We start from the raw sequence: 13,958 nt of genomic DNA, 5'->3' as shown, positions 1-13,958 counted from the left end.
TCCTGCTGCTGATGGCACAAATTTGCCTGCGCCTGGTTTACCTCGCCCATATTTGTCATGCACTTGAGCACGTCGACATTTGTGGCATAATGGAAGGGAAAAGGAAGAAGGCAGTAAAGCACAAGGGGAGAAGAATGCTGAGTACTGACTAAGCTGGTTAGCGGTGAGTATTGCAGCTGAGTTGAATGTCTGTGGGTGTCAAAGTCTTTGCTTAGCCTCAATTTTTTAAATAAGTTGCAAAAAACTAAAGTGTAATGATGCTGCAAGTAAATTTTCACAGCTTTCTTGGATTTCCTTTCATACATAAAACTATTAGCAGATATTTATTTTCATATTTACATGTGGTTTACATTATTTCTGTATACATTTTTCTTTTTTTTCCTATTCAGCATGTTTTTTTAAATTTTTTTTTGCACACGAGTTTTAAATTTTATTGAACTCAAGTATTGATTAACTTTTATATCATTTGTAATTACTGATAAATTATTCATTGGTTTTATTTTTTCTTCTCGTTTTTCTTCTAACGCAATTTATTCAAGTTGAAATATTTTGATGATTGCTTCCTAATGCTTCAATTTTCAAAAGAAGGAAGAAGCGATTCAGTGAACTGTTATAGAAAATAAAGTAAACAAAGTTCTTGACAATTTTCCAATTTCCACTCCCACTCTTACTCTCACGAAAATTTCTGTTGATTTTTTACGGGCAACAAACTTGGCTTGTTCTGTTGTTGTTGTTATTGCATGTAATTAATTTTTGCCTTTGGCAGGGGGATGGGTTGCCTGGCCAACAAGAAGCAACAACGACAACAACAACAATAAAAGAAGTAAGAGCAGATGATGATGATGATGATGATGTTAACGAAGAAGAAAAAATAATCTGCTATAATTAATTTAAATTTTGTCAAAGCTTAAAATGTATTTTGATATATTAAATAAAAGACCTCAAATAGGAAAACTCATAAAATACACAGGAAACAAATTTTTGGCCTCTGGTCACAGCGCTCTAAGAATTTCCGTAGGCAACATTAATGTCAAGGTTTTAGCCGTAATTTGTTTTGCCTTAGATAGATAGAACCTATTATCTTTCCAATGCCTTACGTTACCTCAACATAAAAATTTGTAAATTTTAACTTTCTCAGTTAAGTATTATTAAACTTTTAGAGCACAATGGACAGTAGTAAAACTAAGCAGCCTTTGATAGTTATTGACTAAATGCTAAGCTCCCCTTCTTCGCACCCAGTAGCGACATGGATATTAAACACCTTCTTAACCAACATGTCTTTAAGGACAATCAACATATATCCAATTACACTTTGTTCAGCCTGATGGTACACATAATCATTCTTTTCGTCAATATGCCTAGGGAGGTCTATGGTGTTCAGCCGACGGAATGACAGGATCAGCATTTTCTCACATTATTAGCCAGCTCATTTTGCCTGTCAGGACTCATGCCAAAATTTGGTGATGATTAAAGCTGTAATATTGCTACACTAAGCCAATTTCTTAATTATTTAGAAACTGCACCAGAAAGTGAACAAATTTTAAACGAATGCGAATGAGATTAAGGTAAGCTTTAAAAATTTATTAAACAAGTTTATGAATTAAGATCAATTTATAAAATTTAAATTCCCGCTTGACAAATTTTTAAAACAACAACAAAGAACTCAAATTGAAAACATTGATGATGTTCAAAAATTGCTATGAAATTTGTGAAAAATAAATAATAAGATAAGAAACTTTTTTTTATTTGTACAACTATATAGTTAATATAGTTGCCTCTCACAATAGTTTTTCACAATTTTTAAGATTATTATGATAATAACAAAAGTAATAATTCATTACTTTTGTTCTACACCTTGTAATCGGAATAGAGAATTGAACCATTAATGGAGAACATCTTTTTGTTTTTTGTGAACCAATTGACGACCAATCCATATTCACCTTGTTCAATGGGAAAACGTTCTCGTAATGTGTCCACATTTAAATCAAAATTTGTTAATTTTACCAGTGAACCAGGCTAGGCAAATAATAAGTTCCATCAGTTCTCAAATTATAACTTCACGATCAATACCATTAACTCACCTGGGGACAGGTATTATTAAAATTTGCATACGATTTAATGTATGAGTAAATTAAATTAGCCATAAAGGGTTGACGCTTTATAAGAAAATCACAAAAATCAAATTTAATGTTATAGAGAAAGGGCTGCCAGCCATAACCATTGCCACGTTTCAGAAAGTACAATTGCACCTACATACGGAAATAAAAATGGAACATATATCCTATAAATATAAAGCATCGATCACTGATATACATACATAACTGGGATTTAACGAGTCTTTAAATATATATTGTATATTAATAAGATTTTTGGAACGGCTCACAGCCTTGATTTCACATTCCTTGAACTCGCCAAAACTTGTTTTAAAAACTTCACAATTTAATTTTTGAAATTTGCCTTCTACCTGTAAAAGACATAACAGATTAGGTAAGTCGTATTACCCAAGTTTAAAAGGCACGACTTACTTGAAAAAGGCAGAGTAATACTGTGAGTAGCTTTAGATACTGCATTTTGACATGCGATCGAACAAAAACCTTTCCAAATACTAAGAACGATTTAAAATTCTGAACAAAACAAGTAATTTAATTCTAATTACACAGCCCATTAGATTATCTACAATTATGTATCTATGCATACATACATACATATGTAAAAATACATTATTAAACCATTAGATGTATATACATTGGATGGGGCATTAGAATATGGGGCGCCCGTTTAGATGCTCAATTGGTAATTAGCCTACAAATCAAACTACATTTCATATTTTGCTGCTTAGTGCTTATAAGTATGTCAGTTAATTTGTTATTCCATTGAAGGGTATTTAAGGTTTTAAAATGTTTATTAGGTATTACTTTACCTTTCCACATTTTACAATACGAAGTTAAAAAGCAAACGAGATGTTGACTTTTAAGTTCTGATACACAATAAATTGGTTTTTAATTTTTCGATACACTCTTTGTTTACATCAATGAACAACTCACTTTGCTTTAAGTCTAAAGAATATAGCAATTTAATCTACCATTAATTTGGTTATATCTAAGTCAATGCATTGATTTATCAGATTCAGTCTATAATTCTAAATGGGATTTGCAATAAATCTCCATTAAACTTAATCGAAATGCCGTTGAATAATAAATATTCATTGAACTTACCCCTAAATCTCAATTATATCAATTTGAATTTCCTTTATTGTGGTAATCCCAAATATTGGCTAATGGCTTAGCCCAGGCGTTTAATTAAAGTATTTAAAAATCACACACACAAACACACCTACACACTTGCATATAGAGGCTCATATAAATACAGTGAAATGATACCAGCAAATTGACAGGGCAACATTTGTATGCAATTTTTCATTCGATTGCCACTTTTTTATTTTTGTGTTGTATTTTATGTGTTTTTCTATAAGCCTAAATTATTTTTTATGTATGACATTAATTTTTATATACATACGTACGATTCTGTATACATATATGAGTATTATTTTAATGCATGCTCAATTACACAGACCAGTACACCAGCTCACATACACACACACAAACTGATGCAGAGACAAAAACTCTATTTAAATGCACCATCGATTTATAGCTATTTGCCATTTGATATTTATGGGATATATTGGCTATATATTTTCTACATATATTTTTCTATATGTATTTTATAAAAATTTGCATTTTTATTTTATTATCCACAATTTTGTTGTAATTTATTTATTTATTTTTGTTTTGTTTTTTTGTTTTACTTTTTGTCGTATGATTAAAATTAGGTCAATACGTCAAATATTTTGATTAAATTTCAATTGATAATTGTTATTCAAATGCTTGGCTTTTTTGTTTGGTTTTTTTTTTTTTTTTTTTTTTTGATTAAGTTGAGTACTTTACTTAACTGGGCCAATGAATAATTTAGTTAAGATTTATTTTATTTGTCAAGTTAATTGTTAATTATATATTTTTCTTTGATTATTTATGGTTTTAAACATATTCAAATTCATTTCGTTCTAAATTCTTCTCTTCTATGTTTACTTTTCTATATGCTCATTTTGATTTTAACTTTTTTAGTTTGTTGCGACTTTGATCAAAGCCATTAGCTTAGCTAATAAGCCAGCCTGGCAATTTTGGGTAAAATATTGCATTAAAATTTTGATTTTGATGCGAATTTTGATTTCAATTTGACAGCCAATTATCTTTCCACTTCGATGAAACTTCCATTCACTTCACATACGATTTAATTTTTTTTCTTTGTTTACACAAAAAATTAGCCACGAGAAATTTTTGCCGGTAAATCACGTCATCTTAGGACATACGCAGGATAGGTAACACTCGCTAGGGATACGTGTGAAGGGATCTTAAGTTCAGACTTTCCACTGTGTGTGTTGTGTTCGCTAACAGCAACGCCGTTTGACTGACTTGGTTTCGGGATGCTGGTCCTATCCCATGGCTTTCTTCAGTTTTCGTGGTCAATGTTAACTAACTTAATGCAAGAGAAGTTCGAATTGTTTGTGGAATGTATTTTGTACGGCGCATGTGTCAGCCTTCGTTTCCTCTCTCACGCATTCTCTCTTTTTGTAGAAGTTGACACAGTTTTTTTCTTTCAGTTTTTGGTTTTTGTCTTTATTTTGTTGTAGTAGGTTAGTGCCCCAACATATTTGAGAGGGGGAAGGTTGTGTTGCCTGTTTAAAGTCATCGTTCAGTGGGGCAGATCGTGTTACTTAATATGCCTGGCACCTTTCTGGCTTGGTCTTTCCATTTCATGCATTTTGGGCCTAACATTTGGCGGAGCAGAGCTGTAGGAGCCTTTGCCATGATGACTTAGCATACCATAAATGATTCATATGCTTGTTGTTCTCCAGACCAGACCATTCTAGGAATGAGATAGGTTTACACTTGGAAAACTCAGGCATGAAAAGCATGAACAACGTAAAGTCTCATCAAGGGCCAAACAATTTCTTGAACTATTCAACCTCAAATTAACACTTCATTTGCCATTAATACCCTCTCAAAGTGCTTTAAGAGACATACTTGTGGTTGCAGGGAAAGTGTCCATGTGTGTGTGATTGATAAGAAAAGATATGAAGTGGCTTATGTGAACGAGGTTATAGACTAGTTTAATGCATATATGAAATGTACATTGAGTATGTGTTTAATTGTTTTTTTTTTTTAGAAAAAGTTGAAGATGGGTTTGTTTACTTCAATACATTGATGCCAAATTAAATATTTATAGACAAAACTTAACTTGTTGCATGACTTATAATTTCAGTTTGAATATTTTTTAAATTACATATTACTGAGATTCCAAAAGTATAATTTGCAAAAGGGATAATTTTCTAATATATAATTATCTGCTAAATATGTTGTTTTTGGGAAATAAAAAGAGTTTGAAAATGTACAATTTTGTTTATAATATTATGGATCTAGTATAATTTTTACATGAGATTTAGCTTCATTATGTTTTCCAATCCTTTTAAGTACAATGGTAATTAAGCTCATTGAACTACTTTCTCAGCTTTCTTGGAAATTATTTTTACCTTTTATAATCGTATAATAGTAATTTTAATGTTAAGTTTTCAATTTAATATAACTTATTTTAAAACATATTAATGATTGGATTGAAAAAACCAAGTTGAAGATGTAATACAAGATCCTTGAAATTGGATAAATTAAAATGACTTGATTGAAGACTACTATGTTTCTACTCTGGCATTGTAATTTTGCCAAGTGTATTGGGAGCTGGCCCCTTTATCAACATTAATATAAGTATAACATTCATCTTTAATTCCAGTTGTTTTCGTCGGACTCCTCCTTACTTCGCCCTACTCCAAGTCATGAACCGAGACTACACCCTGTGAAAGTCTTGGCACATTAAACTTTGGGTCAGTGTGATTTGTATATTTTGTATGTCTTTGGGGGTAATAACTTTACGAGTGACAGCTGCAAATTCATTTATGTTAATTTCAGCTTGGTTAGATTTGTTCTTGTTGCTTTAGTTGCTTTAGGTGTTGTTGCTTTAGTATGTAGTTGTTGCCACAAAAACCAGTAGCAACCAGACACATTAACTACATTGGCTTGTTTTATAGGCGTTTTGCCTTTTGGGTCTGTCAACATACAAACACAGACACACACCCACATACACATACAATGAAACCAACTCATCGTATAAGTAATTTTAATGAGCTTTTTTGCACACCGCACTTCACCTCACACTACCCGTTCCAACTCAATGAAGATTATTTATGATTAGGCATATTAGTAATGTAAAGAGGGGGAAAAACGAAAGGACTTAAAGTGAATCCTTCTTTTGTGAATTGCAAAATGTTTAATCATGATTTGAAATATTTCAATAAGAATTTTGAGTCTTTAAGCTCAAGTAAAAATAAATTAAATTTGAGAACCTAAATAATTCAATACAGAAAATATATGCAAAGGAAAAGGATAAAAAAAAGTGTTGTAGGATTATTGACTGCTAATAATATGAAATTATTTTAATTTCCCTAGAACAGACACTGAATGTCGCGTCTACTTTAGATTCCAAGATTTGCATATCTTGAATGTCTGCTTAAATATTCGTTTATACATATATTTATTTTAAACGTTTAACCTTTTAAAGGTGAAACGCATGCTTGAACCTATGGAATCCTCTTTGCATATTCGACAACAAGCAAAGCAAAATAAAAAGGTTCAGATCTCCCTAGTCGGTTATAAATCGTCACAGTTTCCTTTTTGTGTCATCAAAGTGACGTACTCGAAAGTTTTCATTGAAATTTTTGGTGGCAGTTTTTGACAAATTGTAGCAATTTATCTCTAAACTGTTAATTTTGAGTTGAAATATTTGAAATTAAGTTTGGCTTAAAGTCTTAGAACGATCATATTAAAGCTCAAGAGTGAATGTAAACCATATTGATTTTTGGCATTTGCTGACGAAATCTGTTGACAAATCTTTTGACAAATTAAAGCAATTTTGCACAACGAATCTTTTACACAAATCACGCCCAACATATGTCACAATTTTCTAAAGGGGCGTGGCAAGTTGTTCCCATTTGTTTGGATTTATCGTCTAGTCGCCATACTCGTTGTCCCTGTGTTCATCATCAACAGCACAATCATCGCCATTCTCATTGTTGATGCCCCCCAAAACGCTCATCTTTGCCTCCATTCCCTCTAAGGAGTTTTACAAATGCGCAACAATTCGCTCAAGTGTAAATAAGGTAAGCAGTAGATTCTCTGCAGGTCCTGCCTAGTCGTCATTTAGTTGTTGTTTCTGCCAGTTTCTTTACCTTTTCTGTTAGTTTTTTTGTTTTGTTTTGGTGTGTCATCTCGTCTTGATGGCGTCTCTGTGGCGTTAAAATGACAAAACACCTGCACGGTGACTGTTACAAGCGCCAGACGATAGAGTTCTCTCAGTGCGGCTGCTGTGATTGCTGATGTTTTGTTTGCAGTTTATTTTAAGTTAGTGTAAGCCAGGAGAGTCAATTTTTACTAGAATATCAAAAACAAAACAATCTTAACTCATACTATAGTAATTCAAGTTCACAAAGTTGCGTATAGTATGTATTAATATCAACCTTTTTAAATGGAATTCAGATAGAGGTTTATTCTTCTTCATTATTAATGGTCGAAAGCGTATACAACTTCCATATATATGTTAATACAGTACGAACATTTTTTAATGAATATACTGGCGACATGCCACGCCTCTTTATATGCACACACGTATACGCGCACATTACTATACAGACAGTCATTCAAGTAGATATATCTCTCGAGGTACCAGCAGCAGCAGCTGGTGCATTGTCTCTGTGTATATGTAACAGTCTGTCTACTCTTTTGGTCCATGGCACGGTGAACGCATTTTGGCGCACACGTGCTTTCATTCTCATTGGAACCTCCTCCGACTGGTATATACAATTGTTAATGTATTTGCCCGGCACCAGGGGGGGAATACAACGTTCTACTCAACGTACAACACCGTTGGGATTCAAAGGCCTCCCCCGTCATCTCACCACACCAAATTCTTTGTTGTTGCTGCTGCTGGCTGTCAACTGTCGCCTTTTGCAATTTTGGTGGACTAGGCGGTAACATGTTGCCACTGGAGAGAGGAAGATAATAAGTCTGGCGTAAATTAGTTTGCCATTTTGAGTTATGAATGCGCATTTCAACGTAGTCCTAGAATCCTTCGAGGTGAGGTAAGGGCAGAGGTGTGTGGCAAATGGAATGGTAGCAGGCAGTGAATCACAGTGGATTATAACTTTGACTATGCATTACTCAAGAGCGCCAAAGTTTAGGTTTTAGATAGACGAAACTGAGTTTACCAGTTAAGGTATCACTTACAGAAGTAAGTAAACTTTCATGGCCGGACAATTTCTTGGTGAATTTTCATCATTATCATCTTCTCGTCCTTCCCATACCTTTTACTTTTTACTTTATGGCCTCTTATCAAATGACTATTTTCAATTTTTTTTCTAGGCTTTTTTGACCTTTCATTTTTCGTTCTTTTTTTTTTTGTTGAGCAATAAAAATATTTTAATGCAAATTTTTTTTATGGTAAACCATTAAACCAACAACAAACACCAAAAAGTTGTGCTATGATGGGACCATGCCAAAGATTTCAATACCCTTTCTTTAAGCTATTAGATATCACGATGTTGATTACTTGATAGGTCTTATTCCATGAATATTGAAAATTGAGATAATTATAGGTTAACTGAAATAGTAGACCAATTTAGTGTGTACATTGGCTCATTTACTTAAAGTAATCGATACATCCAACCTAATACAATTGTACCTGCTCACCTTTCCAAAAGATTTAACTTCTTGATGTAAAGTAAAGCAAACTTAAAGCCAAAAGTAACATTTGCGTTTGAAAAGAGTATAAAAAGGGTTTCAGGACAATAGAAAAAAGAGAACATGGTCTAATTCAGCTCGTACATACACATAAACTAATTGAATATTTTTAGCTGGAATGAGAACATTATCTATGCCTTTTATTGTTGCGAGTTTTCCTTTTGGCTGAGTTTCATTTCCAGGTTCAGGAAAAGTATACGAAAAAATATCCCCGAAAAAGAAAACAAAAAAGGGACCCTGATTTTATTTATTCTCTTCCTTTTCTCGCTTTTTCTCATAACGATTTTTTTTGTTTTTGTTCCATCCTTCTGGTTTTGCTGTTGTTTTCCTAGTTCCGTTTTACTTGTTTTTCTTGTTGCTGGTGGTCGGTCGTGTTGCTGGTAATCTGTTTGGGGTATATAATTTTTTCCGGCTCCCGCCCTCCATTTGCTTGTTATGTTATGCCATCATCAAATTGGTAAACGGATTTCACTCACCTTACCACCTCTGGCCACGACAATGTTTTCCCCTCAATTTCAATTTCTCTATCCTTTTTCTCTGTTCAGTATGATTTCAATATAAGTTAAGTCGAGCTTTGCTGGTTTGCATTTTCTGATTTTTATTGTTCTAGTATAATAGATTTTTTTTTCTATTTTTTTTGCATTATTGTTTATTTAGCGATTTGTCGACTTTACATAATGCTGTTTTATGCATTTCTAATTAGATTGCCTCGCGGCTATCTTTTTAATTAGTTAATGTGAAAATGCCACAAAAGGTCAATAGTCAATTATGTCACAATATAAAATCAATAATGAAAATTGTCAATAAAATTTGTATACAGTTTTTTCAACATTTGTCACTGAATGTTGTGTAAAATGTTAAAATAAAATTAAAGTTTCCTAAAATTTATTTGTTTTGTTTGTAATTTAATGTTAAAACCAATTTGTTATTTTGTTCGAGAAAAACTGTCAGTCAAAACCTAGTAAAGTTAATTGAGCAAACCAAATACATATATTGATTATGTCAGACAAAATTTGGGCAAGATTATTTAAGCTGTCTTAATTTAAGCATTTTTGTTTCCTTAAATCGGTTCGCTTAATTCCTTTGTTAAGTTAAATGTATTAAATTAAAATCATCTCGATAATCAACAAAAATTTTGGGCCACTTTTCGTATGATTAAACCAAGTTTTTTTGGGATTCAAATTTTAAAGATTTTAAAAATGCAATTATGTTGTAGAGGCCAAGTATTAAATATAACAATTATATATTTAATTGGCAACAAGAGTTCCCTATTGTGGATTTTAAATCTTATGTAGTTGACAAATTTTACTTGTAATCCTAGCAAGTACCTGTTGGAAATTCTCTTTTTAAAATCAATTTTGTGTTTGCCAAAGCCATTTCAATGCTTTAGATTAGAACTAATGGACTAAAATAATTAAGCGGGCTGTCTGAGAAACTGAACGAAAGAGACACCAAGCAGGCATCGAGAGTAAGTACTTGTGGGCTTAGCTAAACAGATGATGTGGCTCTCCAACTCCGCAAACTCAGGCTTTCTTAGTCTGAGTGTGTGTGTGTGTGTTCGTATTCGTGTGTGTGTGTGTGTGTTGGAGGGTGAATACAGCTACTGCTAAAAGGATATTGTGCGACTTACACTAAGTACAGTCAACCAAACCGCAGCCAAGTGCAGCAGCCGCACCATCAGGAGCATGAACAGCAGCGACAATAACAAATGAATGTCTTGTCAGACAGGATGACAATGGTCGAACCATGGGAAAGAGGCCAAGGAGCATCATATTGAGCGTAAAACCTAAAGATTTAGAGGTACATGAACAAAGATGATGCCACTTAGACATATGTCTACAATAAAGAAAACGATGTAGCAAGGGCAAGATTAAAAACGAAAAAAAAAGAATAGTAAAAGGGGAGAAGCTAAAGCCTGGTCCAGCTCTTGGCTTTCATCTATCATCTTGCCAGCTTTTTGCATGGAAACAAACCGAGAGTAGAGTAAAGCAAAGAGTATAAGAAGATGATGAGAAGCAAAAAAAAAAGTGAAAAACCAAATTTCCATTGTGCCAAGTGGCTGTTTATGATGTTGCAGCTTCTGTTGCTGCTTTTGGCCGGAAGTTATCAGTTGCCGAAGAAGAGTCAAGAGTCGTAAGAGCAAGAGCATCTAACCTAAAATGTTGTTAGTTTTGTTGGTTATTTTTTGCAATTTCCATTGCCTGTCCTGAGGGCTCTCTCTTTGCCAACAACAAATGGTTTTTCCCTTTTAAATTGTTTGCCATTTTCAATTTTTTTTTTTAGTTTTTTTTTTTTTTGCTTACTCTACGCAAAGAGTCCTGGGAGTTTGGTTAAATGTTTGCTATTCGTATTTTTAAACATTTTCTTGGTTGCTAAAGTGTATATTTGTCATTCTGATCATCTTTCCATTAGAAATGGTTTCTGTATTGTGATCTGAAAAATTAGAATATAACGGATCATTTAGTATTAAAGTCTAATTTATAAAGCTTCATTTACAACTAAAATGAGAAATTAGTTATATACATGATTTATAAAGCATTACAAATATGAAAGAACTTTTGTTATTGAAATCACCTTTGTGTTTTATTTATGAAGCTTGGCCGAGTTTCTTACTACACTTCAGAGGAAATAACTGCAGATTAAAGGGTACATTAAGTTCTGTCCGTCAATTTAAAGAAAAGGACCTCCCCTTCTTGTTGATGCTTAAACAAAAATGTTTTCCTTTTGGCCAGAGGCTGAGACCAAAAGCCAATCACCTAGTAACAGCACGAGTAACTCTCTCTTTTTCTCTTTCTTTCTTTCTTTCTGGCTCTGTCTTGTTCTGGCCTTCTCTTGTTCGCTTTAACAATGTTAATAATCTTATTTTGTGCCTCAATGGAGCTACTCTACCCAAGCCAAACAAACTCGCCCGTTCTTTGCTTCTCTTTTTCTATCTTTTTGTCCCTTTCCCTGGTTTGTTGGGCCTCCTTTGTTCGCATCCAGTAAAATGTATGCATGGCATTTTATTGCATACCTTAAATGCAATTTTTGCTGCACAATTTTTGGCGCTACTTTTTTTTGGTACTTTGCCCACTGCTGCCTGCTGTCTCATCTTCCCGTTGGTTCAGTGATTTTTGTTGTGCCTGAATTTCGTTACCATTTTTATTTTTTGTTTATTTTTGGTTCGAGTCTTTGCCATTTTTATCATGGCATGCAAAGTTGCAGCACTCCCAACTCCGTTGTCCCTAGCTATGCCCTTCCCTCCTTTACCTCCTGTGCAGCTTTTGTAGCTTTGTGTCTTTGCCATGTCATTTGTTGTTTTTTTTCTACACTTTTTGGAGCTTCTCTTTAGCCTGGTGCTGGTAAGTAGCAAATGTCAGGACATTTTAAATGATTTCTTGTTTATATTTGTTGGAGCTGATTTAAATTGCAACAATTTTTAACTCCTACAAGGAATTTTATTCAAAAAGGTCTTTGAAGCTGGAGAGGAGCAGAACGAAATGTTTTAAGAGTTTAGTGAAGTGTCTTACAGTTTCAGCACCTAGAGGTGCCAAAAAGGACGATAAGGAGAGCTCACCAATAGAGTAGCTTGGGTAATGGTGAATAACGATAAAAACAGAGAATTTACATTTTAAAATGTTGGCAGCTTTTGAGCAAAACCATTTCCAACTATTTATACGAATTTTCTATAGAGCAAACTGCATTTTATATAGGTTTCGGCAAAATGTTAACGAAAAATGACATTTATTATTTTGTACAGTGTATTTTGACCAGAAATTGTCAAGTTGTTTTACTTCTTTACTAATTTATTTTGTTGCCATGTCTTGTTTATATCATTTATTTTTGTTTCCTTTACTCAATATATATATTGTATATTTGATAGAAAATTCCCTTTTTCGCCCTTTAACTTGTCTGCCCTTTGACTTCTTTGACTACAGTTCTTGTGTGTTGAAGTATGTGCGTGTGTGTGTGGGTATTTTCGGTTCTGAGCAATTTCGATTAAATTGAAATCCAATTAAATGTAAATAAATACAAGGCAAAAATTTCACTCAGGTGAACTGGACGAAAAAACCGAAAAAAAGTTAAAATAAATAAACACTTGAGTGTGCGTGGTTTTCTTTTATTTAAAAATTTTGTTAGTCATGAGAAGAGAAAATCGAAACAAGTGGAAGAAAAAATGAAACGAAATTGACTAATTTCATAGCACCGCAATTTATATACACTCACAGATCCAACTTGATGTTTAAATAATCACATAATAAATGAATAAATAAATAAAATAATAAATGAAAGAAAGAAGATTGAGTTCGATATCCATTTATCATGGATAAATTCTTAATATAGTCTCGATTGAGCAGATACATAGTTGAAGGTAAAATAGTTTGGGATCTATCTATGTACATCCAAAAACTGATTCTAGATTTGCTTGTGACTAACAAAAATGTGGCTTTTTTCCAAAATTAAATTGGTGAGCTTTTTGAATGAGCCACAACTTGCCTTTGATTCGAGTCGAAGTGAAAAATATTCCTCAAATGAAAATTTAATCGTGATTCGTCGATATTTTCGATAAAATGTTGTAATACCCTAGTAGAGTATAGAGATGAAGCGTCTAAAGTATCTTGTGTGTACCCTCAATGCAATTAAAGTTCCTTTTGTGCGGCTACTCCATTTTTTTTTCTTGTTGTGTCTTCCTCTACTGTTTGCTTATACTTAAGGCGAGCGGCAGCATCAGCAGCAACAGCAAGTTAATCTGTTGCCATGTAACAAACCAGCCACAAAACACACACTAATACAATTTGTTTTTTCCTCAAACAAAAAAAGAGAAGAAGGAATATAAAAAGACAGAGAGAAAACGATAGAAAGTGGCAAGCATTAAGCAGTTTCGCCTCGTTTTTCATGGCGCTCACAAGATTTTGGCTGGACATAGAGAAAAATTGTCCTAGGGTATTGTAAATTATTTTGGGCATTGAGCTACCGGATCCGATCCTCAACTATCTTCTCTATATATTTAGTTAAATAGATTTTCGGTAATAGTTTGGTAAAAAGTAAAACATATTACATTTGTTTAAGTTATAAGGT

At 33.2% G+C, this 13,958-nt stretch overlaps 1 protein-coding gene across 1 annotated transcript; it reads right to left on the bottom strand.

Annotated features, from left to right (window-relative positions):
- Nucleotides 1-1,848: 1,848 nt before the first annotated feature.
- LOC124460391 lies at nt 1,849-2,570 on the bottom strand. Its single transcript, XM_047011035.1, has 4 exons — nt 2,526-2,570; nt 2,318-2,464; nt 2,082-2,249; nt 1,849-2,016 (listed from the first exon to the last, which is right to left on the bottom strand). The coding sequence occupies exons 1-4, from the start codon at nt 2,568-2,570 to the stop codon at nt 1,849-1,851; spliced, it is 528 nt and encodes a 175-aa protein (XP_046866991.1).
- Between the last annotated feature and the right edge of the window lie 11,388 nt (nt 2,571-13,958).

The sequence above is a fragment of the Drosophila willistoni genome, assembly GCF_018902025.1.
Source record: "Drosophila willistoni isolate 14030-0811.24 chromosome 2R unlocalized genomic scaffold, UCI_dwil_1.1 Seg200, whole genome shotgun sequence".
Taxonomy (NCBI): Eukaryota; Metazoa; Arthropoda; class Insecta; order Diptera; family Drosophilidae; genus Drosophila; species Drosophila willistoni.
Note: the sequence above shows the minus strand (reverse complement) of the source record. Positions and strands in the feature narration are given on the sequence as shown.